General features: G+C 41.0%; 1 protein-coding gene across 2 annotated transcripts in view; it reads left to right on the top strand.

The window, feature by feature from the left end:
* The window catches only part of POU6F2 (POU class 6 homeobox 2), a 491,856-nt gene that overhangs the window by 335,850 nt on the left and 132,991 nt on the right, over positions 1 to 23,015 (top strand). For both annotated transcript variants that reach the window (XM_011944507.1, XM_011944506.1), the window contains exon 6: positions 19,953 to 20,317. In XM_011944507.1, coding sequence (XP_011799897.1) covers positions 19,953 to 20,317 — 365 coding nt within the window. The remainder of the gene's footprint in view (positions 1 to 19,952; positions 20,318 to 23,015) is intronic.

Raw genomic sequence — 23,015 nt, 5'->3', positions numbered from 1 at the left:
ACTTACCCCTCTCCTCAGCAAAGGTCTTAGACCCACAAAGACAACACCAGGGAGAAAAGGAATAAAGGCACGGAAGAAAATACAGTGCACTTAACCCAGTAGCTCTTATGTGTCTGCTGCAAAAGAACCCCTCTGCTCTCTTAGGAAAAAAACAAAGCAAGGCTCAGTTCCTCTGAAGTTAGTGCAATCACTACATGACTTGTTCAACTCACTGTCACTTTCAACTTACTCATTAAGGCTGGTTCTTCCCTTACCTCCAATGACAACTCAAGGAAGTCCTGTAATGTCCCTGGCTACTGCTAGGTAATATAAATACTACTTTGCTTTAATAAGTAGAATGCACAGACCCAGGTAATAGTCAAAACTCCAACTTGGGGCCGGGTACAATGGCTCACACCTGTAATCCCAGCACTTTGGAGGGCTAAGGCGGGAGGATGGCTTGAGCCCAGGAGTTTGAGACCACCCTGGGCAACATAGTGAAACCCTGTCTCCAAAATAATTGCAAAATTAGTTGGATGTGGTGGTGCATGCCTGAGGTCCCAGGTAGTAGAGGGGCTGAGGCAGGAAAATCACTTGAGCTTGGGAGTTTGAGGCTGGGATGAGCCATGATCATACCAATGCACCTCAACCTGGTGACAAAGGGAGACCCCGCCTCAAAAAAACAAAACTCCAATTTGATTTGAGGTTTCAGACCCCTTCACCTCCCACATCCTACGTCTCAATCAAATTGTAAGCAGAAAGCCTGTAACTGGGAAAGGGAATCTCTCTTTGTTCCCCACTTACAGTTTCAGCTCCTCCTCCTCCTCTATCTTTAGTTTCTGACCCTTTCAGAGGAAAAGAAAGCAGGGACAGTTCCTACTGACGAGCACTACTGTTGGCTGGCTTCACACTCACTGGACTTGGAGATGTTTATAGATGACTCTTTCTGGGGGATGGTATTGTGGTTTTTTTGGAAACCTCCCAATCCTGGCCTCTCAAATACAGATCGTTTAATGTGGGTGATGCACTACCTCTAAATTCTCCATGCTGAGATATGTTCGCCCCTGCACGGGACTCTCTCAGACACAATCTCAGGTGGGCCACACTAGGGTTTTGTCACACATGTGGCCCACATCCAGCCCTGAGGAAATTCTCATGCAAGCCTCAAGTGCCAGCCACCAGGGCCACAGTCTCTCCTTAGCCTCCCTGTTAGAGCAGCTAACCAGCCTGTCTTTTTACCTGTGCTATTTTCCAACAAGAGGCCAACACAGGTCTGATGTGACCCCCTACTGCAGGAACACAAACCAGCTCCATGGAAGTCCCCTTTTCTTGGCATGAAATGAAGAGGAAAGAGCCCTTACTCCCTCAGAGAATGGAACTCACAGAACACCAATAGCTCTTTCGAAAATTACTATTTAAAATCATGTTTCTGTATAACATAAACAAAGCATTAAGGGATGTCTACCTAATTCTCAGACAGCCTCTTTGTATCTTGGTTCAGCAATGCACTATAGTGTCTGATCTTAAGGCCCATAACAGATTGAGACTAGGCTAGACTATTTAAACATGACTTTAAGCCAGCCCAGAGGGTAACCTCCCGTCAGATAATATGGCTTACACCTTGGACTCACTCAGAATGAACCTCCATGGGGCAGAGGGGCTTTAACTCTTCCCACCTAGGAGGTCCAGAGGCTAGATAAGAATTCTCAAGACCTGACTGAAGAGAATAAAAAACATCAAACAGCCAGAGTTCCCTCAACTACCTGTGGCCCACCTTCCAGATTCTGAATCTCCATCAGAAGACCTACCTCTCCCCATCAGTGAATGCCAGAAAGGGCCATATGTTTCAGGGACAGACGCCCTTCATTCGGACCTGTAGCCTGGTCCGCTACAGATGCTATCAGTCATCAGGTGGGCAGGTGTCTCTGGATGAACTTCAGAGGAGTCTGAAATCCCCTAAGAAATTATGTTAAATTTATAAGTATAGAAACGTCTCTCGGTAAAGGGTACATATATTTTGTATCAGACTGTCAAAGGGGTTCATAATCCCAGAAGTGCTTTTGCAGCCCTAGAGTTTCAGCATGGTCTAAACTAGGACAACAGTGTTCTAATGTTGGCTAACAACTATTAATATAAGAGACATACGGTAGTTGCTGCTTTTCTGAGGTGACACATGTTCCAACACCCCCAGTGGTTACCTGAAGCTACAGATAGTACTGAACCCTCCATATTCTATGCTTTTTCCTATTCATACATACCTATAAAGTTTAACTTATAAATTGGGCATAGTAAGGGATTAACAACAGCAATTTTTGGTCTAGTGCAGTGTCCCATACCTGTAATCCCAGGACTTTGGGAGGCTGAGGTGGGAAGATTGCTTGAGGCCAGGAGTTGGAGACCAGCCTGGCCAACATAGTGAGACCCTGTCTCAACCAAAAACTTAAAAAATGAGCCAGGCATGGTGGCATGCACCTCTAGTCCCATCTACTTGGGAGGCTGAAGTGGGAGGATGGCTTGATCCTAGGAAGTCAAGGCTGCAGTGAGCCATGATCCCACCACTGCCCTCCAGCCTAGGCCACAGAGTGAGCTCTTATCTCAAAATTAAATAAATAATAGTTCTTCTATTATATAGTACAATTGTAACATAACAATGTACTGTAATAAAAGCTGTGTGAATGTGGTCTTTCACCCCCTCTGTCAAAATACTGTAATCTTTTCAGACCACAAAGGTTACTGAAACCGAGGAAAGAAAAACCACAGATAAGGAAGCACTACTGTGTGAACCATAACCAGGGCATCACTTCATTACACCTACTATGTGTAAATGGGAGCAGAAGAGGCTGCCCAGAAAAGAGAGCTGAACTTTGAAAGAAGGGTAGGATCATGACAGAGGGAAACAGAAGGAGGGGAAACTAAGGGGTCATTTCAGAAAGCAGAACAAATCATGAGCAAAAGCCAGGTGTGAGTGTGAAATGACATGCAATGGGCAGCTGGAGTTTGAGGTTACACCCAGAAGAATGTTGGCAGCTAAAACCTGAAGTAGGCTTGGAGCAGAGTCGTGAAGGGTTTTGATGTGAAGGGAGAGGATGCGTACTTTTTCTGGAGATGTGGGCAGACAGTGAAAATTATTAACCAAGAAGAAATATTGACATATCTCCTTGTGCTTGAGCATTTGCATGTCTGTTTTCCCAGACAGGATGTGAATGAAGTGCAGGAAGGCAGAATCACAGTTGAAGTTATGTTTATAAGTTCAATTGCCTGCACATTCCCCAGCATAACACAGGGGCTTAATGTATTTTTAGAGTAAGGAGAGAAGATGCATTGAAAGGAAGGGAGGAAAATGGAGGAGGAAAAAAGGAGGAAGAGAGAGGGAGAAAGAGAGGTAGGGGAGGAGGGAGCTGTACTTTTAAGAAAAAAAAATTATATATATATGTGTGTGTATATATGTGTGTGTGTGTGTATATATATATATATATAGAGAGAGAGAGAGAGAGAGAGAACAGCAGACTATTACGTAGGTCCAGACAATGAGAGCCTTCATGAAGTAAGTATCCTATAGTTTGGAGTTGCTATCTTGCCATAAAACTCAAATTCTCATCCTCCTCTAAATAGCTTTTCTATAAACTGTTTGAAATTAGTGTTAAATGTTCTAATTCATTGTGAGTAGAAGGGATCTGTGAGTTGCTTTACCTGCCCTGTTAGCGAATCTGTGCTCATCCATCCTATACTTTTGCCTGGTTCCCCTTAGTGACAGAGCATGCAATTGCAGATGGCCAAGAGTGGAGCATGGCCAGGGGAAGAGAAGTGAGTAACTGACCCATGGGCCTCACATGCACCTTACGCTTCGGCCCTTCTGCCGCCCGCTCGCTCAACAGGGCAATGTGTTTGTTATGCCTGGCTGACTTTTACATCCTGCCAGCCCAGACAGACTAAAAACCTGACCTTCAACTCAAACCCTCTTAATCCATATGCTCTATTATGTGTCTCTCCAGATTGAGTGGAATTTGGGTCAGCCCTTGGTTAGGATGACATTTTTCACTCTTCTAAGATTATGACTTAATCTGTCCATCTCAGACCTACCTGCAGTACTTTTCTGTTTATCCAGATAACCTTTCAGGGCTCTCTAAGCTTGTCATTTCCTCTTTGACCACATTTCATATACATATTTCCTGTTGAATTCCTATAGCACACCTTCAAATCCTGAATTCTTAAGTGTTGTTCATTCACTTCCTTTAATAACTTGCTAGTTCATAAACAAAATTATTTTGCAGAATTTTTAGGATATGGCTCCAGATGCATCCAGGTGGCTGCCTTGGCCTGTACAGTTACATATTTTCAAAAAAGGAACACAAGAATTTGATTTTTTAGAAAAATAAATGTATACCATTCCCCCAAATTAACTGCAACTCCTTGCAGGCTCAGAGGTCACATGATTTAGAGGTAGTCTCCCAGAACCCTGAGCAGTGGATCTTGTGAACCTCAGAAGTTCTCCAATGATATCTCTACTTTTGTGAACTTAACCAAAGCAAGCACATGATACATGTTAGGTAAGAAGAATAAGCTGAAGTCATCAAGTGGCCAATCAAATTACAGCTCCCTACAATTATAATTCCTAATTATTTAGTGAACATCTGCTATATGCAGGTTGCTGAGAGAGAAGACAGGAAGATTAAAAAAAAAAAAAAGTCCTGCATGAAAATGGTTACTTTCCTTAGGGAGCTAGTTGGTAAAAGAACCATCCAGGGACACATTAATTGTGGTGCAATGCACAACAGGATGTTCCCTCATAGAATTTCAGGAGAGGGGGCCGTTCATTCTGGCTGCCATGGATCCCAGCAAGAGGACAGCTGCACTCAGCTCCAGTCCCCACACAGGGTCATGTTGCCAAACCTTCTGGATGTGTGGTTGTGTTTTGTTTTGTTTTTAAGAAAAATGGCCAATGCGTATTTTGTGGAGGCTCTCCTGATTTTACATTCTTGTCAACCAATTCAAGCTTTTTTCAAGCCCTGATTCCATGTGTGGAAGCAGGACATTCCCATCTGCTGGCTGTGGATGGCCATGGACCATCAGCTTCTAGCTCTGGACCAGAAGTGAGGTTCTCAGAAGAGGTCAGGGTGTTTCTAGAAAAGTGGGTTGAAGTCAGAGTGCCCTCCCTCATTATCTAATATTGGGCTGAGCACTATGGTTTAATTCCTTGTGCTGAGAGATATCATATTCCCTTCTTTTCAAAAAATTAATAGGATAATCCTATCTGTGTTTTACAAAGATAATTCTGGTGGCAGATGGGCACTTGGCAAATGGCTTGATAACATTTGTTAATTTAATGAATGAGAGAGAGAGTGAGGAAGGCAAGAGATTAGAGGACAGTTAAGAGGCCCTTGAACCACCAGGGATGGTGGCTCACACCTGTAATCCTAGCACTTTGGGAGGCTGAGGCAGGTAATAACCTGAGGTCAAGAGTTTGAGACCAGCCTGGCCAACATGGTGAAACCTCATCTCTGCTAAAAATACAAAACTTATCCAGGCCTGGTGGCAGGTGCCTCTAATCCGAGCTACTTGGGAGGCTGAGGCAGGAGAATTGCTCCAACCCAGGAGGCGGAGGTTGCAGTGAGCCAAGATAGCACAACTGCACTCAAGCCTGGGCGACAAAAGCAAAACTCCATCAAAAAAAAAAAAAAAAAAAGGCCCTTGCAATGATGCAGACAAGACATAATGAGGTTAAAAGGAAATGAAAATGGAAAAGAAGTGATAAATATGGAAACCATCTGAGGGGCAGAGTGAGACCTTTGTGGAGGTCACTACCGTGGTTCACCAAACTTCCCTGGTTCTCCCCCTGAGAGTTGATGCTTTGCCACTTCCTGGTCTCCTTGCATTCAAGTGGTGCCACGTGACCAGTGCTGGCCAATGAGTTTCAAGAGAACGTGATGGGGACTACTTCTGGCCCAGAGCATTTAATTTCCACTCTCAAAAGCTCTCTTTCCTTCTGGTAATGTTCAAGATAGTAGATGCTCCACCAGCTTGGCCACCTAAGTGACTACAATGAGCTGAGCCCCCTGATGATTTAGGACACAGAAAGAAGTAAACTGTACTGGGATTTCGAGGTTGCTTGTTATCACAGCATAACCTAACCTATCCTGACTGATCGATTTCTGTTTGCCCCCTTTGTCCACATTGCAGTAGACAAAGTAAAAATAATACAGTTTTACTTCTCATAAGCAAGACCAACCATCCTGGCTGAAATCCACGAGACATTTGCAGAAAACATTTGTAATTATATAGGTGATGCAACCATATTACATCCTAGCCCTGTTAGTAGTCCAGCATTGTATTGTTTTTTAGGAATTTTCTCAGGATTCTATTTTTGATGACCCTTTTCTCACAACAGAGTATAGAATTAATGTAATTATTTTGTTAAAGCTGTCAGTTGCCTTCTTTTTAGCTTAGTACATACGAAAGCCTTTAAAATGAATACATGAATTAAATGACTGATTTGCACATCAATACAAAGTAACCAAATTACTCATCCAGTATCTTCATAATCCTACTAAAGAATTCTATTGTAGAGATGGAAAGAGAAAATAAGAGTGAGAATAATAATAATATTTATGATATGAGTAACTTTTACCATTTAACATGAGTAACATTTTGCTATACAATTAAAATCATTTTTATTTCAGGTTTCTTCTCAAAGAATCTGGAACAGAATTACAAATCTGGCAAAGGTATATTTTGAATCCTATATCTCAAAATATAAAGAGGTGTAGCTTAAGAGAAAGTATTACTATTTATTGTGTATCCCAAGCAAAGCTAGGATCCACGTGGTCCTAGAATCATGTCTTAGATTTCATCTGTAAAGTGAGGAAATATATGCTATCTCCTCTTCTTAAAAACTAAGCAAGAGCCAATGAATTATGATCTGGAAACCCTTTTTAGCAACCCTGAAGTTGTTGTGTAGGAACAAAATTGAATTGCCTGTTTAGGAACTTTAAAGTTCAGCCTAGATAAGAAAGATTCGTGGCGATATGAGGGCAATTAAAGAAAGAACATAGCAGATCCTTAAAAAGAAGTCTCTTGCTGTATACTCCAGCTTCCACAGCCTTCCAAAGGAATCAGCCACCACATCTTTGTCACTTAACTTTTTTTAATCTGAACTGACAGATCACTGGAGAATAACTGTAGGGAATAATCCCCACACTGGCACAGGGGGTGGATTAAATCAACCATGAAAATAAGCACTGGCCCATGTGTCTATAGCCTAAAAGAAATTTGAGTGAGCATAGTGCCGTGTTTAAACCAGGCACAGTAGCCACTGAATTGTCTGTAATATTTTCTCCTACAAATCTCCCTTTGAAGGGAAAGGCAAACACTGATCCTTTGAAAGCCAGGGTGCATCTTGCTTTGTCTGTTTAATTTAAAGAATTATTTTATTAACATAGGAATATAAACTGAGCATACTTCTCCCTTCCCCCCGTACATGTAGCATAACTTTTAGTGAATATGGCTTATGGGTTCTCTTCTACCTTAATTTTTATAAAAGTAAAAGTATCCCTGGAAAACCCATGCTCAATAAATGTTAGCTGTAATTTTAAACCTTTTAACCTCGAAGGTGGATTGGCCTTCTAAGAAGTCATCAAAGATGTAAATAGGTCTTTTTCACATTAACGGAGGAAAAATAATAGGATTGAATGTGACATGAGCACTTTTATGAGCTGCTTCCTATCTCACCCAAGTTGGTCAGAAAGTCCCAGCTCCAGTTTCCCACCTTTGCACACTTTAAGACCCTTTTTTTGTGTTTCTTTCACCTTTCCTACCAGACTATCTGAAATACTTTGCCTTCATGAAAACTGCATTTATTAAGAAATTCAGGCTGGGTGCAGTGGCTCACACCTGTAATCCCAGCACTTTAGGAGGCTGAGGTGGGCGGATCACGAGGTCAGGAGATCGAGACCATCCTGGCTAACATGATGAAACCTGGTCTCTATTAAAAATACAAAAAATTAGCCTGACATGGTGGCGGGCGCCTGTAGTTCCAGCTACTCAGGAGGCTGAAGCAGGAGAATGGTGTGAACCCGGGAGGCAGAGCTTGCAGTGAGCTGAGATCATGCCACTGCACTCCAGCTTGGGCAACACAGCGAGACTCTGTCTAAAAAAAAAACAAAAAAAAAAAAACAGAAATTCATATGCATATACCCACTTAACACATATTTACATTTTAACACATTTATATTTTTTATCAATCAAAGATGATTATTACCTTCAAAGTTTCTCTTTAGTGTGAATTTGCCAGTTTCATCACACTGGATAAGCTTGACATATGAATTAACACATGCAATCTTATTAGGGGTAAACAAGAATTTCATTAGGCAAGCTGGGTATGTTGGTACATGCCTGTAGTCCCAGCTACTCTGAGAGGATCGCTTGAGGCCAGGAGATCAAGGCCAGGCAGGGCAACAGAGTGAGACCTCCCCACTATAAAAAAGAAAAAGAATTGTGTTAAGTTTATTTTATATTGAAAATAATTCATCATGTCCTCCAGAGATCCTGATATAAAATATATAAATCATATATATATAAAATTATATGTGTGTATATATATATAGACATATGTATAAAATTTTTTCATTTATAAAATGCTCATGTCTGACAATAAAGACAGTGACACCTTCAGATTATTTCTAAGTGGGCCCTCCCAATAATATTAGTTCCATATATGTATGCATTAGTTTGTGTCAAAAAAAAAAAAAGATGGCGTTCCAAGGTCAAATGAGTTTGGTTGGTATTGGATAGAAAATGTTAATCACGTTTCTTTAATGCTGAAATTCTACCCATTAATATTCTAATGCTCACTGGATTTCCAAAAATAGGATGAAACATCCAGTATCTCCAAAATAATTTTTTTGGCCATTGGACACTTTTTTTTCTTGGAGCATATGTGGGAACTAGCATCCTATGGAATAGTCCTAGGGAATATTTCTTCATCTATCAGGAACAAATGTCCATTGTTGACTTTTCAAAAGAAGGTTCATGCCACAGTTGGTATCATCAGTGGAGCCAAAGATGAATTTGGTCCCATATAGGGTCTAGATCTCAGCCTAGGGCAACAAGCTCAATTTAATTAGTGTCCTAGGCTGGATCAGAATGTCACAATGCTGACTCAAACTGAAGAAGATAAATTATAAATCCAGAATGCCCATTTTAATTTACAAAAAGAAATATAATTGTCAAGGGGCACTAATATTATTGCCCTTTGGTCAACACCTTCTCTGCTTATAAAGGACAATTCCATGAAAATCCTTATCTTGTCAGAAGGTTACAAGATGAGTATAAATACAGGACTTGACATGTCAATTTGTTCAGAGATATAATGGCCACAATGTGTCTACACAGTGGGATATGCCTGCCAGTTGGACCAGATAGGGCATGGCCTCTGACCAGCACTCCAACCTCAGAATTGGCTTCTCTGATACCATCTTTCTGTACTTCCAGTAATAATGACTAACCTTCATCTGATAGACATTTAGTTTCTGTCAAATATGTTAAAACCTTCACCAGTTCAAGAATATTTAGATATACTAGACAGAAACAATGTCTAGTCCATGCAGAAGAGATGAAATGGTTATTTCATCTCAATTTACAGTGTCCCAATATTATTTTATCCCACGTGTATAATTGCTCATATCACTGTGAGACTATAGGCAGCAAATAAATGGGAAGCCATCTGTGTCTTTAACATGGCTTGGTGTAATATATTTATAACATATAACATTGTAAATATGTATAAAATATTATATGGTATATAATATTGTAAATATATATAATACATATATACTTTGATTCTTAGAAGTTATTTGATTCTTAGGCATGGAAGTCGCTTCCCCCTTACGGAAATTCAAAATGTTTTGGAGTTTATGCCCAGTCCCCAGCTGGAATCAGTGACTCACTGGTGTTGGGAGGAGTCAAGGGAATAAAGGGACTCTGTGAAGCAGGATAATCCCGAAGGTGTCATTTATGCTTCAGAGCTCCCTGGAATCAGGATGAGGCTGGGACTTGCCCTGAAATCCTGCCTTTGTTTGGCTTCTTGCCCTCCCATCCCGGTGTCCTCGCTCCTCTCCTGGTTTTTCCTGGGAGCCCTTCTTTAAATCATTTGTGCTCAAATCCTTAGATCAGGGTCTGCATCTGAGAGAGTCTGATTTAGGAGTCTTACTTTATAAGGTTGTTGAGAAAACCAATGAAGAGATTAATGTCAAATGCTTAAAACAGTTCCTTAAATATAGGAATTTGCTGTTATCATATAAAATGTAGCCATAGTTTTGAAACTAATTTTTGTTTAAATTTTTTGTCAGTGCAATACATGCATGTGGTTAAAAATCAGTTCAATCCCGAAGGCTTCTGAAAACATGCTAAGTTCTCAGCCATCCTCCTCTTCACCCTCAGGATTACTCCCCAGGGGAATCACATTTAACCATTTCTGGTTTTAGGCTTTCTGAGTTTACCTCCGTATTTCCAAAGACTTCCAATTTATCTCTGTCTTTTATTAACTTGTTGTATCATCTGTTCATTTCCTGCTATGGAGTATGAGGGCTTAGTTCACTTACAACATCTCTCACTGTCTTTATCTCCCTGCTCCGAAGAGAAGCATAGCATTATTTTTAGTTAACTGTATAATTTTAAGTAGCATATTTAAGTCTCTATTTGTTCTGTCACCTACAGAGCCATCTCTTTACTCTCCGTGCAGTGCCCCTGTCCTCCCTTTCCCTCCTCTCTCCCACCAAGTTTTCCCTTCCACATAGTCAAGGATGATAGCTTTGTGTTCTCGTGAAATCTTTCATGCTTTGTTTATTATTGTTAAAAATTACAAGTCAGTAAACACTCTTGACTTTAATATGGCTACCTTATTATTTCCTGCAGAACCAAAAAAATATGCAGTGATCAGGTGTTCCTCTCAGTGTGGATTTTAGTGCTACTCAAAGAAAACATCCAAGTGCATCATCCTTTCATACTCCACCAAGTGCTCAAAATCACACCACATTTTACTTTCAATTAAGGTATTTATTTTAGTTGACATTGAAATTGTACACATTTATGGGTTACCGTTTGATATTTCCATGCATATCTATGTTGTATTCATTATTTCGTGCATTTATCATTTTCTCTTCTAGCTACTTTGTAATGTACAATACCTTACTGTTACCCATAGTCACCCTACTGTGCAACAGAACACCAGAACTTACTCCTCCTATCTAATTTTAAGTCTGTACCCATTGACCAAGCTTTGCCTCTCCTCCCCTGACCCTTCCCCACTCTCTGGTAACCAGTGTTCTACTCTCTGCTTCTGTGGCTTTTCTTTTTAGATGCCACGTATGAGTGAGATCATGTGGTATTTGTCTCTTTGTGTCTGGTTTATTTCATTTAGCGTAATGTCCTCCAGGTTCTTTTATCTTGCCACAAATGACAGAATTTCATTCATTTTATGACTAAACAGTATTCCATTGTGTATATGTACCACATTTTCTTTATCCATTCACAGTTGCTGGACACTTAGGTTAATTCCATATCTTGGCTATTGTGAATAGTGCTGCAATAAACATGGGGGTACAGATGTCTCTTTGACTATATTGATTTCATTGTCGTTGTATATATACCTAATAGCGGGATTGCTAGATCATATAGTAGTTCCATTTTAGACTTTTTGAGGAACCTCTATACTGTTTTCCACAAAGGCTGTCTTAGTTTGTAATCCCACCAATAGTATATAAGTGTTCCCTCTTCACATCCTCACCAACGCTTGTTTTCTTTTAGGTAATAACCATTTTAACAGAGTGAGGTGGTATCTCACTCTAGTTTTGTTTTGTTGTTGTTGTTGTTGTTGTTGTTTTTGAAACGGAGTCTCGCTCTGTCACTCAGGCTACGGTGCAGTGGCATGATCTCAGCTCACTGCAACCTCCACCTCCTGGGTCCAAGCGATTCTCCTGCCTCAACCTCCAGAGTAGCTGGGACTACAGGCACATGCCACCACACCCAGCTAATTTTTGTATATTTTTTAGTAGAGACAAGGTTTCACCATGTTGGCCAGGCTGGTCTTGAACTCCTGACCTCAAGTGATCTGGCTGCCTTGGCCTCCCAGAGTGCTGGGATTACAGGCGTGAGCCACCGTGCCCAGCCTCGCTCTGATTTTGAATTACATTTCCCTGATAAGTAGTACATCACATTTTATTGCACAGTTGGTTTATATTGTTTGTCTCTCTTATTGTTTCTTATAAAACCATGCATTTTTTTTCTTATGCTGTTTGTTTTGCCAGAAATTTCTTATTGCCCTTCCTTTTGAAATCATTATTATTACAAAAAAAAATGTGTATCTTCTTTAGGATGTGGCTAGCATCTTTTCACTTCTTACCTTTCCTTCAGCATTGAATCCAACAGTTTTTCTCCTGGAAGCTCAATTACTTCTTGTTCTAATTTGGAACAGCTGCTTCATATTCGACTTGTGACTTTCCCAGACAGCTTTGACTTTTCCTAAATTTTCTTGTTTCTTTTTTCACGTTCTCAGATTCTTCCAAAATCTCAGATATTTTTTCATTACTACGGAATCCCCCGTTTTTCTGCAGATTTTTCCCCTTACAGCCGCTGCCCCGATGCTCTGCTGTGGACCGGCTGCTGTCTGAACTGCTGTACGGCTATTGCAGTGGGGCTCCCTTGTGCTGCTCTCTTGAGTGACTTAAACGCTGTTTCCTGAGTCCTTTGTCTTCCTCTTTCTTCGTTCATAACCTTATTCAACTTTGTAAGAAAAAGTATGTAAGGATACAATTATATAAAGATAAGATGTCTAAGTCTTTCTAAGTTCCAAAATGGGCCTTCCTCTGCTCTGGCCCTGGCCAGACAGTTGAGCTAGCAACAGAATTCTTGGTGGGAGATAACTTTCCCTCAGAACTTTGAAGGCATTGGTCCTCTGATTTTAGCTATATAGTTTTGCTAATGAGAGGTATGATAGCAGTTTGATTTATGTTTCTTGATGTGTGGCCCCTCATTTTCTCTCCAAAATCATTTTGGATTTTAAAAGATCTTTATCTTTGGTGTCCTGCAGTTTCATGGGGAAATTGTCTAGGTGTGGATTGTTCTTCTTTCATCTTGGTTGGCACTCAGTAGACATCTGGAAGGACTGGGAAAAGCAATGGAGAGCTCAGTGTTTTGGGGTGAGATTGTAGGCTGACTGGCTTTTTTAGGGTGAGAGGAGAAGCACTTTACTTTGGGGTGCCCACATCCACATTAGAATGTTTTCTCAACTTCTTTCTCTTACTTTTTTGAGATTTTAGGCCTAGGTGGGGTTATTCTGCAGGTGGAAATAGTGGGAAAGTCAGCTGTTCCCTAAAGAGACCTCAACAAGCACCCTCTGGGACTCATGGGGGACTTGCCACCTCTGAGTCCTTACCCTCTCCCCCAACAGTTTGCTGAGCAGGTCTCCTGGGGTAGTCCAGCATAGCTTCTTCATTCTGCTTTACAGGGAGCACTCATCCTTCGCTTTTTATCTTTCCTATTTAATGAGGCATCTAAAAGCTAATGTTATGTCTCAGACTTAACCTGTCCTAAAACATTCCAGTAAGAGTGTGCCCTAAAACGTCAACAAAGGCAGTAATGGTTGGTGAATTGCCCTAATTTCCAAAACAAAAGGCACTAAAGAACATTGGGTTATTTCCAGATGTCTATTTCTTTTCTTTCTAGCAATGATCAAATTGAAACAATGATCTTGTTTCAATTTTTTTTTTTTTCTAATGGCAGAAAAATTTGTTTAAAAGAGTCTCAGGCCGGGCATGGTGGCTCACACCTATAATCCCAGCACTTTGGGAGGCTGAGGCGGGCAGATCATGAGGTCAGGAGATCGAGACTATCCTGGCTAACATGGTGAAACCCCATCTCTACTAAAATTACAAACAAATTAGCCTTGCATGGTGGCACGTACCTGTAGTCCCAGCTACTCGGGAGGCTGAGGCAGGAGAATTGCTTGAACCCAGGAGGCGGAGGTTGCAGTGAGCCAAGATTGTGCCACTGCACTCTAGCCTGGGTGACAGAGTGAGACTTTGTCTCAAAATAAAAATAACAATAAAACTAAAAATAGTCTCAGTGTTGGGAAGCCGCGTTTGCAAGCTGGTCTGGTTGAAAGTCAAGGGAAAAGTCACACTCTCCCCATTTGCTGCAGCTCCCTGTAGGACTGCTAGGAGCCCCAAGGGTAATGGCTCCCAATCCCCTAAGGTAGGTCTTTAGAACGCAGATTTTGCCCTACTCTCTGGAATCTAATTTCCTAACAAGCTCCTGCTCGTGATTCTGGTCCACAATTTGAGATAGGCTGCTAGGGTTGGCAGAAACAATCAGCCTTAAGAAAGAAGCTTGGGTGGCTCAGACAATGCAAGCAAATGTGTAGGGATGTTTTCATTGGAAGAATTTATCTCTTTATTTTCCCCTGACATCTCAAGAGACACTTAGATCTCCACCATAAATGCAAAAGAAGCAAAAAGGCAGATTAAGGACATATGTAGCAATACTTCTAGAGCTGATAACACTGACCATATGTGAGATGGTCACACATCATAATCTCTGGGGCAGAATTGACTTTGCTTGTTTCAGGCGTTGTTGCCAAAATAAAGGCAGAGTTCTGGGTACACGTGAACATAAAAATAGAAATTAGACACTGAGGACTCCCAAAAGGGGAGGCTTGGAGGCAGGTGACAGTTGAAAAATTACCTCTGGGGTACAATGTTCAATATTTGAGGAATGGGTACATTAGAAGCCAAATGACCACTATTATACACAATCGACTCACGTAACAAACATGCAGATGTACTTCCTGAATCTAAAATGTGAAAGATTAACAAAAAAGAGAATAAAGGCAGACCTCCCAGCAAGTTTTCACCTTCTACACTTTTTAAAAATCCCCAGTCCCCAGCCATCTATCTTTTCCCACCAACTTTGCAAAACTTCCATCTGCAAGTGCAGGCTAGGGATGCCCTAACTGAGGACACCAGAAAGGGTTTCTGATTTGCAACCTTGATTCAGCTCCCTGAGGTATTCTTACCTAATGGGCATGTGTGGGTGTTCCATTTACTAACTCAGATTCCTCCTTTTGGGTTGTTCCGAGATTCCTGGTTTTTCTTCTTCTAGAGACCTTAGTGGGGAGCAAAAGCACACAATAAATACAGAGTTAGGGAGGCAAAGGCTACATCAGGGAACACAGGTTTTTCCATAGGCCCATTGATTCTTTACATCTGGGGCTGATCTGGGAGTTGCTTCCCTCAGTTAGGGACAAATCCAGCTGGAGAACTCTTAGATGCCACCCTGGGGAATACTCTAGAGACAACATGTCACAGAGTTCTGTGGACAAAGTAAGCTGATGCCTACTTATTTTCCTTAAACTGGCATGAGGCCTGAGCACAATGCTGCTGCCGCCCTATGTCTTAAGCATGGAGGAAGCATTTTCTTACCATCAAGGTAAACTAGTGGTGTGAATAACATGTACCATGGCCCTTCTCCACCTCCTTTCCATTCATACCTCTCACCTCCCTTCCTGCAACCACCACACTTCCCCCAGCCACGTTTCTCTGTTCCTTATAATAACTCATGCCTCATACTCAAATTAGCATCTTTATCTTGAAAACATACATTGACATTTCTCATCAGCAGGCTTAAAACAAATGATTTGCCTGCAGTAGGACTGAGGTACAACTGTACATTTTCCCAGGAGCTGAACAAGCAGACCCTTCAATTTAGGCTCAATAATGAGATAGCTGAGCCACCTCTTCTCACAAGCACAGCCTTGGAGGGCATCTTTCTGAACGTGAGCAGTCATCTGTGATCAAACCCTTAGGAGAAAATAGGTTACCTCATCATTACAAATAATCCTGTCACGTAAGAGGTTTTGGGAAGTGCCGAGGGTATTCACTGGCTGTGTAAACTTGGGAAGATCACTTAACCTTTCTGAGACTGAGTTCTATGTGTATAACATGGCAATAACACCATCTATCCATATAGTTGTCTTGAAAAGCTAATTCGTCATATTAAATGAAGGTATCTTCAAACTATGAAGCACTGTCTTACTTTTAACCCAAGTTTCCTTGGCTGTTCTCTGTCTGCGCAGTGTCCAGCTTCCAAGTCTTCCCCAGCATTTCTCAAAGCCACTGGGGTGGGGTCTTGTGTGCACTTAAAAACGAGTCCACAGTTCCCAACGCCCTGCCCTGCCAAACCTGTGCCTCTCCAGTGGGCACAGTGTGTTTCTCCCTGTGCCGGCATCCTGGCCAAGTCTCTCCTGTGGCTCCACCAGGACAGCCCTCGCTGGTGGCTGCCCTGACCCCTCAGGACCATAAAACCATGAAGAGCAGAGGAGAATATGCTCTTGCCCTGTGGCTTCCCAAGGCAATGTAACTTGGTCCCCAGTGTGTGAATATAAACAGCTCTTTTCTTGTAGTCAGATACACATCACGTACAACTTGCCACTTTATTTACCTCTTTATTAAATCTTCTATTTTAACTATTAACTAAGTGTACGATTCAATGACATTAAGTATATTTTCAATGCTGTCCAACCATTTCCCCTGTCTAGTTTCAGAACTATTTCTTTACGTTAAAAGGAAACTCACACCCATGGGCAGCTCCTCCCCATCCCTTCCACCTTCAGAGCCTGGCATCCACTCCTCTGCCTTCTGTCTCTATGGATTCACTTATTCTGGACATTTCATATAAATGGAATGTGGCCAAGGCTGTCCGGCTTCTTTCGCTTAGTGTCATATTTTCAAGGTTACTCTTTTTGTTTTTCCTTGGTGTTCTTTCTCTCCTTAGGACCAGGTTTGCACTGTGGGGACTGGGATGAGGATGGGTTTGGATAAGCATTACCACAAGTCTTCTTTCCAGGATTCCTGGTCACTTTCAGTGATAAGCCCTGCTGCTTCCTTTCTCGTTAGCATGGGTTTTCTGCCCTCTGTAAACATAGCTGGGTGAGGCTACTCCAGCTCCCAGAAATACCCAGAGGTGTGTGAACAGCAGTGAGTAATGGCTGTGCTCCTTCCTAACAGGCTCTCACACCCAGTCCACCAGTTTGCCAGTCATGCCCACATTTGCCTGAGCCTGAGAAGTCCAAGTAAATGCTGAAGTGGAGATACCGACTAGAGTGATTATAATAGTATGATCTTATATTTTGGCATAAAGTAGGTTAGGATGTTGCTAGAAATCCTACTTCCTTTAGCATTTGAGCACCATTTGGCTTTCTGTACATTGCCAAGTATAGGACACATTTGTATTTTTCCAGAATCTTCCACGGACTTGCTTTTCAAGTGCTTTTGACTTTTCTTGTGTAAATTCCATCTGACATAATTCTGATACCTCTGATGATGTGGCTCCATTTATGTGTAGGGGTTTACTGAGGAAACTTTTAACAAAGATTCAATATGAGAAATTGTTTACAATTTACAGCTAATATATAGAAACTGAACAAGTTGAGAAATGCAAGATTCTTGGCTACTCCTATGTCATATTAAATTATTTATTTGGAAAGTTTCAAGACACTGGCTTTGCCGTAACTCTCTCTTCTCTCTAGGAAATTTGGTTTGATGACATTTTGTTTTGTATTTCTTTTTCAAAATTTTAAATTTTTAAATTTTCATAATGTATTTCCGTGCATCCCTTTTCCTTTCATAGCTGCTGTTTCTGTAAATTTTACATTTAACATTGGCCTATGTCATGTATAGTAACAAGACAGAGAGGAAACCATCATAAAAGGGCATAAATACCAGGGAAGAAAGTAAAGTCTTTAACCTTCCCTGCTTAGGGTCAGAATTTTACCCCAACAAGCATCATTTTATCTGCAAACATTCTTTGTAGTTCAAGTATTAATACATCCTTGAACCTTCCTAACTTTATTCATCTTGTTTTCTCATTCTTCGATGTCCATATTTCGCTATGCTTTATGCAACGAGCCATTTCAAGGCACCATATTTTCACATTTTTTAACTCTCATTTTCTTGTTAGTGTGTAGGTGGCTTTGGTGTTTTTTAGACCCAAGTTACATTCATATATACCCCTCCTGCTTTCCTTTGCATCTGGTACATACCTGAATATATTTTATTCTCTGTTATTTTTTGCTTGCAGATGTCAAATTAGTTTATGTAACTCAAAGACTTAAGTTTATGCCTTTCCAGTCAAGCTGCTGTTACGGAAAACAAATATCCAAGCAATATGAACTTACGGACATGGAGGAAGCGAGACATATTTGGGCCCAGGGCTCATTAGTAGGTTAGGGTCTGCTGCACCTACCCGTCTGCCAATAGCTATCTGCCAATATTCCCGGACTTTCCTGTTTTTAAATGCTGATTTAGATAAATGCTTTTCTAACCAAAATGAAACAGTATGGTATTTAAGTCAACCATGGAAATAAGCATTGACATATGTGCCCCCACCTGAAAGACATCAGGTTAGGCTTGATTTGAATCAGGCAGGAGGCCAGATGCAATCAGGTCCCTGAAGTCTGGAACTCCACCAGCAGGAGAGATCAGGCTCCACTGCCCCAGGATCCTCCAGACTGCAGAAGATCTGCGGATGTCAGAATTGAGTGGGGCTCCCAGATCTTTGATAAAATGTGATTTTGTACAACAGAAGAAAGGGGGAAATGGCAAAAGCAGGCCTTTCTCTAAAAGGTCTAATAAACGGGATGATGCTGGGGTACTTTCCAGGCCTCCCCCCTGCCACCTCTATCTCTAAGATCACATCACAAGCCCCAGAGCACCCTGGCTCTACACGCAAGGCAGGCCACACACTGGACTGCTTGCACAGACCTAGAGTAGTTTAATGGCCCAGTGAGGACTTGCTATCCCAACTGGACCAAGTTGGAAGCCCTACATGGTATGTGAGATCACAGAATTGGTATTTGATACCCCTGGGAATGGTCGCATCATTTCATCAATACAGCTACGCATTCCTTTAAGGCCTGTGGGTTTGACATTGATCCTTATATATTTATTTGTTCATCGACTTGTTAGAAAGCTTTTAGATTGAGATTTAGGCAAAAAAAGAAAGTGAACTTGGTTTTTAGCCATAAATATCTCTAGACCACTCTTAGGTCAAACTAACAAGCTTCCTGCTGCAGAAATTGTTCAGTGCTGCATGAGCATGTGAGAACAAATTTTGCATGCTCTGTGCTAAGACACCTTCTCCCACTACTCTACCTTTCTCATAACAAGATCTTAAAAGATGATTTCATTCCCTCAGTCCTTAGGTGCTGTCCTGTCCTTAGGTGCTGATGTCTAATCCCCACACTATTTGGTTCACAGTCGCCTGCTATCATCCTTCCAGTTTAGGGATTCTTTCTCTTTAATAAGTAGGCAAAAAATTCAGACTCATGCTTTTGACCCTGCAAAATGGAGAAGCATGTACTACTTTTGAATTAAAAAAAAAAAAGTTAGAAATTTGACGCTAAGATGTATAAGCAACTGGATAGAGGTCTGAAGCAGCAAGTGAAAATGATACCATTAATGATATTGATCATGGATGAAAAGGCAATTGCAAACAATTTGGTTTTTTGTTCTTAACTCCAGTCAAACACTTACCAAAACAACTAAACTGGTTGGACTTCAAAAATCTAAATGAAATCTTGAAAGCACGAGTGTATTTCCCATGCAGTATGGAAAGGAAGAGAGAGAGAAAGTAATTAAAAGATAATCTCCATTCCTACCACACACCTTTGGCTTACATTGTTCACCACCTTTTAAAGTAATGCTTGATGTGTTATATTCTGGTCCTCCCAAAATACTAAACTTTCCCCAGATGTGACCTTAGTTCTCCCAGTGCCTCAAAACTCTCTTAAATACCAAAGAGCTTCAGGGGGCGGAGGACAACAATTTTCTAAAGGAAACCCTCTGCTTGCACTGGACAGGCTGTCAAGACCCAGCAAGACATTTTGTCATGTTATCTCACTCCACATTTGCTTTCTCTCCTTGTAGCTACCTCATCCCTGAACTCCCAGCTCCAGCAGCTCCAGCTCCAGCTCCAGCAGCAGCAGCAGCAGCAGCCTCCCCCGTCAACCAACCAGCACCCGCAGCCAGCCCCGCAGGCGCCCTCGCAGTCCCAGCAGCAGCCGTCACAGCCCACCCCACCCCAGCAGCCACCACCCGCCTCTCAGCAGCCGCCAGCTCCTACATCTCAGCTGCAACAGGCACCTCAGCCCCAGCAGCACCAACCCCACTCCCACCCCCAGCACCAGAACCAACCATCTCCAACCCAGCAGAGTTCCAGCCCCCAGCAGAAACCCAGTCAGTCTCCAGGACATGGCCTGCCTTCACCGCTCACGCCACCCAATCCTCTACAGGTATGCTCCCTGTGCTTCCCATCCGCCCCCAGGAGCACCAAGGACCTTTCCGTGAGGTGGTGCCATCCCCAAAGGCAGAGGGCCAGCAAAACTTAGCATCCAGTTCTGCAGCGTCTAATTCAAATTGATCTCTTAGACATAGGGAAGAAGAAGCAACCAGAAGGCAACTGGGGATGCATGTAAACGAAACAAATAGAAGCCCATTTCCGTTGCCCTCCAAAGGATAAATGTTATCTGTTTCCTTCTGTGAGAGGCCAGCACTATAAGTGCACTTGGAGCCTGTAATAATTCCATTTTATGATACTTTGTGAAGGCAGCAAAGATAGCATCCAATTAAAATTATTACTAGCACAGTTTTGTAGCCCCGTGGAGAACTGCATCTACTGTCCATGAGGCATGGTGGTTATTTCTCTATATTATGAATACAACAGTGTCTCACCTTAAGTACTTTGTGCTCTTTTGTTTCTATTTTTCTAAAGACTCTCTGGGGTTAGGAGGGCAAAGAAATTTAGCCCCAGTCTTATGTCCCAGATTCCAACCATTACTCCACAGACTAACAAGTACTCTAAATTCATGCCAAGAGCCTCAACCAATATGCATCTTTATAAAGGAATAAAACTTCTATAGGCTTACTTTATTACTGTGAGGTTGAGGGCATCATAAATAGATATTTCAGGCTAATCATGAGAGCTCATCTATAACCTACCTATTAAGAAGGAATGGTAGGTGCATTCGTAAATTTTATATATGTATAATTTATATATATATAATATATATATGACTTTAAACTTCAGAAAACCATTTTTAACTTAGGTGTCTTTAAAATAAATTAGTTTCAAAACATAATGACTGTGATGTCATCATATCAAATCCAGAAATTAGTAACTCAGCCAAGCCATCCATTCTTTGACTTGCACAATGACATTTTTCCCTGTGAGATTTCAGATGACTCCGTGTATTTGTAGTACTGTGACAAAGTCCAACACAGTGAGCAACCTGTGGACCTGTTTCAAATGCCATCTCATCCCCCTGCCATAGTGGTGGGCATGAACCTCAGTCAGTCCAGCTCTCCCCAGCTTTATCTCTTTCAATTTGGATTCTCAGTGGTGGCCCAAAGCATTCCTAGAAATGAACACATTTTGGAGAAATGAGTCATTGTGTTTTCCTGGGCACTTGGGCCAGGGCTACTTTCAATTTGAACATTTACATGAGTGGAGTTTTAAGATGTATTTGTACAAATCTTACGATGATGAGACAACATAACACCTTTGACACAAGACTAAAATGAACATGAACCAAAAACTTCTTCCTTGTCCACTTGACAGCTACCGAGAGAGCAGATGTCAGCAAATTTACAAAAAGCATGATTACAGCAACCTTAATGTTGGCAGCATTTGGGATTCAACTTTATTATTCCAAAAGATGAATTTAATGCTTTTTAAGAATACTTACATTAGATGTACCTACATACCATCTAATTTCTCTATCCCAGGCACTAAAATAGGTAAAATTACCAAAGAAAAATATTGCCCTTCCTTGAGGAATGAAATTGCTTAGGTGTGTCCCCAGTTGTCCTATATAGTCCAATATTCCTTCCTATTAGGTGAAAGTTTTGAGCTCTGTGGACCTCAGCCTTCCCTGAACACTGTCAGTGTTTTGTAAATCTCTATCGGCCCGTGAGATCCCAGTGAAGACAATCCTTGTTGAATGACTGTTGACAGGACTTTAGAGGAAGTGACCACTCAGCCTTAGGAAAATAAACTTAGGAGAATTTCCAAAAGTTCTCCTAACAGTTTCTCATGGAAATCCCAGGGCTGTTTTGTTTTGTTTTGTTTTTACAACAAATGAAGGCTCAGAGCTACATTTCTTTCTTTGGAACACTGAGAAAATATTCTAATTTTTCATTGTTGAAGTTTTAACTTATAAACTTAATAATATGTTTAGAGTACATTTAAATATAGAGGAGTTGTTACTCTAACTTCTGTGGATCTAACAGATGACCACCAAATGAGTGACCTGGTACAATTTTTTTTTTTAACATTACGGAGCAGATACAGAACTAATTTTGAATAAATCTGTGTCGGTAGGCATAAAAGGACTTTTTTCCTTTACCACAGGCATGTATAAAGGAAATGGAGAATTTTTTTGTTTAAAAAAATTTTTTACACTAGCTGCAGGCTTTTTGAGTTTGTGGAACATGGAATGTTTAAACTTTTTAAAAAGAAAACTGTTTAAAAGGAATTGCAAGGATGTTTAACCGTCCAAAGTAATGATCTTTATAAAGTGTTTTTGTCTGAAGATTATTAAGGGAATAAAGATCAACTAAATTCATATATGGTAGCCTAAATTTCATTTTACAGTCTTTTATTTTCATGTGGACTTTATCTTTTTACATTATTCAAAAATCTGCTGGAAAGATATTAGTTTATAACTATGCAATGTAGATTATCAGGGAAAACCAGTCAATTGGGTTTTTTGCTTTAAAAACAAAACTTTAGAAGACAGCAATTATTTCTAAAACTGTGCGGATGCTCCCATATTTTTAGAAAAAAGTAAGTGTAAGTAGGTTGTGTGGTATATTTGGGTGACGTCATTTCTTTTTTTTTTTTTTCATTATACTTTAAGTTCTAGGGTACATGTGCACAACGTGCAGGTTTGTTACATATGTATACATGTGCCATGTTCGTGTGCTGTACCC

Source organism: Colobus angolensis, unplaced genomic scaffold, assembly GCF_000951035.1.
Source record: "Colobus angolensis palliatus isolate OR3802 unplaced genomic scaffold, Cang.pa_1.0 Scaffold232, whole genome shotgun sequence".
Classification (NCBI taxonomy): Eukaryota; Metazoa; Chordata; class Mammalia; order Primates; family Cercopithecidae; genus Colobus; species Colobus angolensis.
Note: the sequence above shows the minus strand (reverse complement) of the source record. Positions and strands in the feature narration are given on the sequence as shown.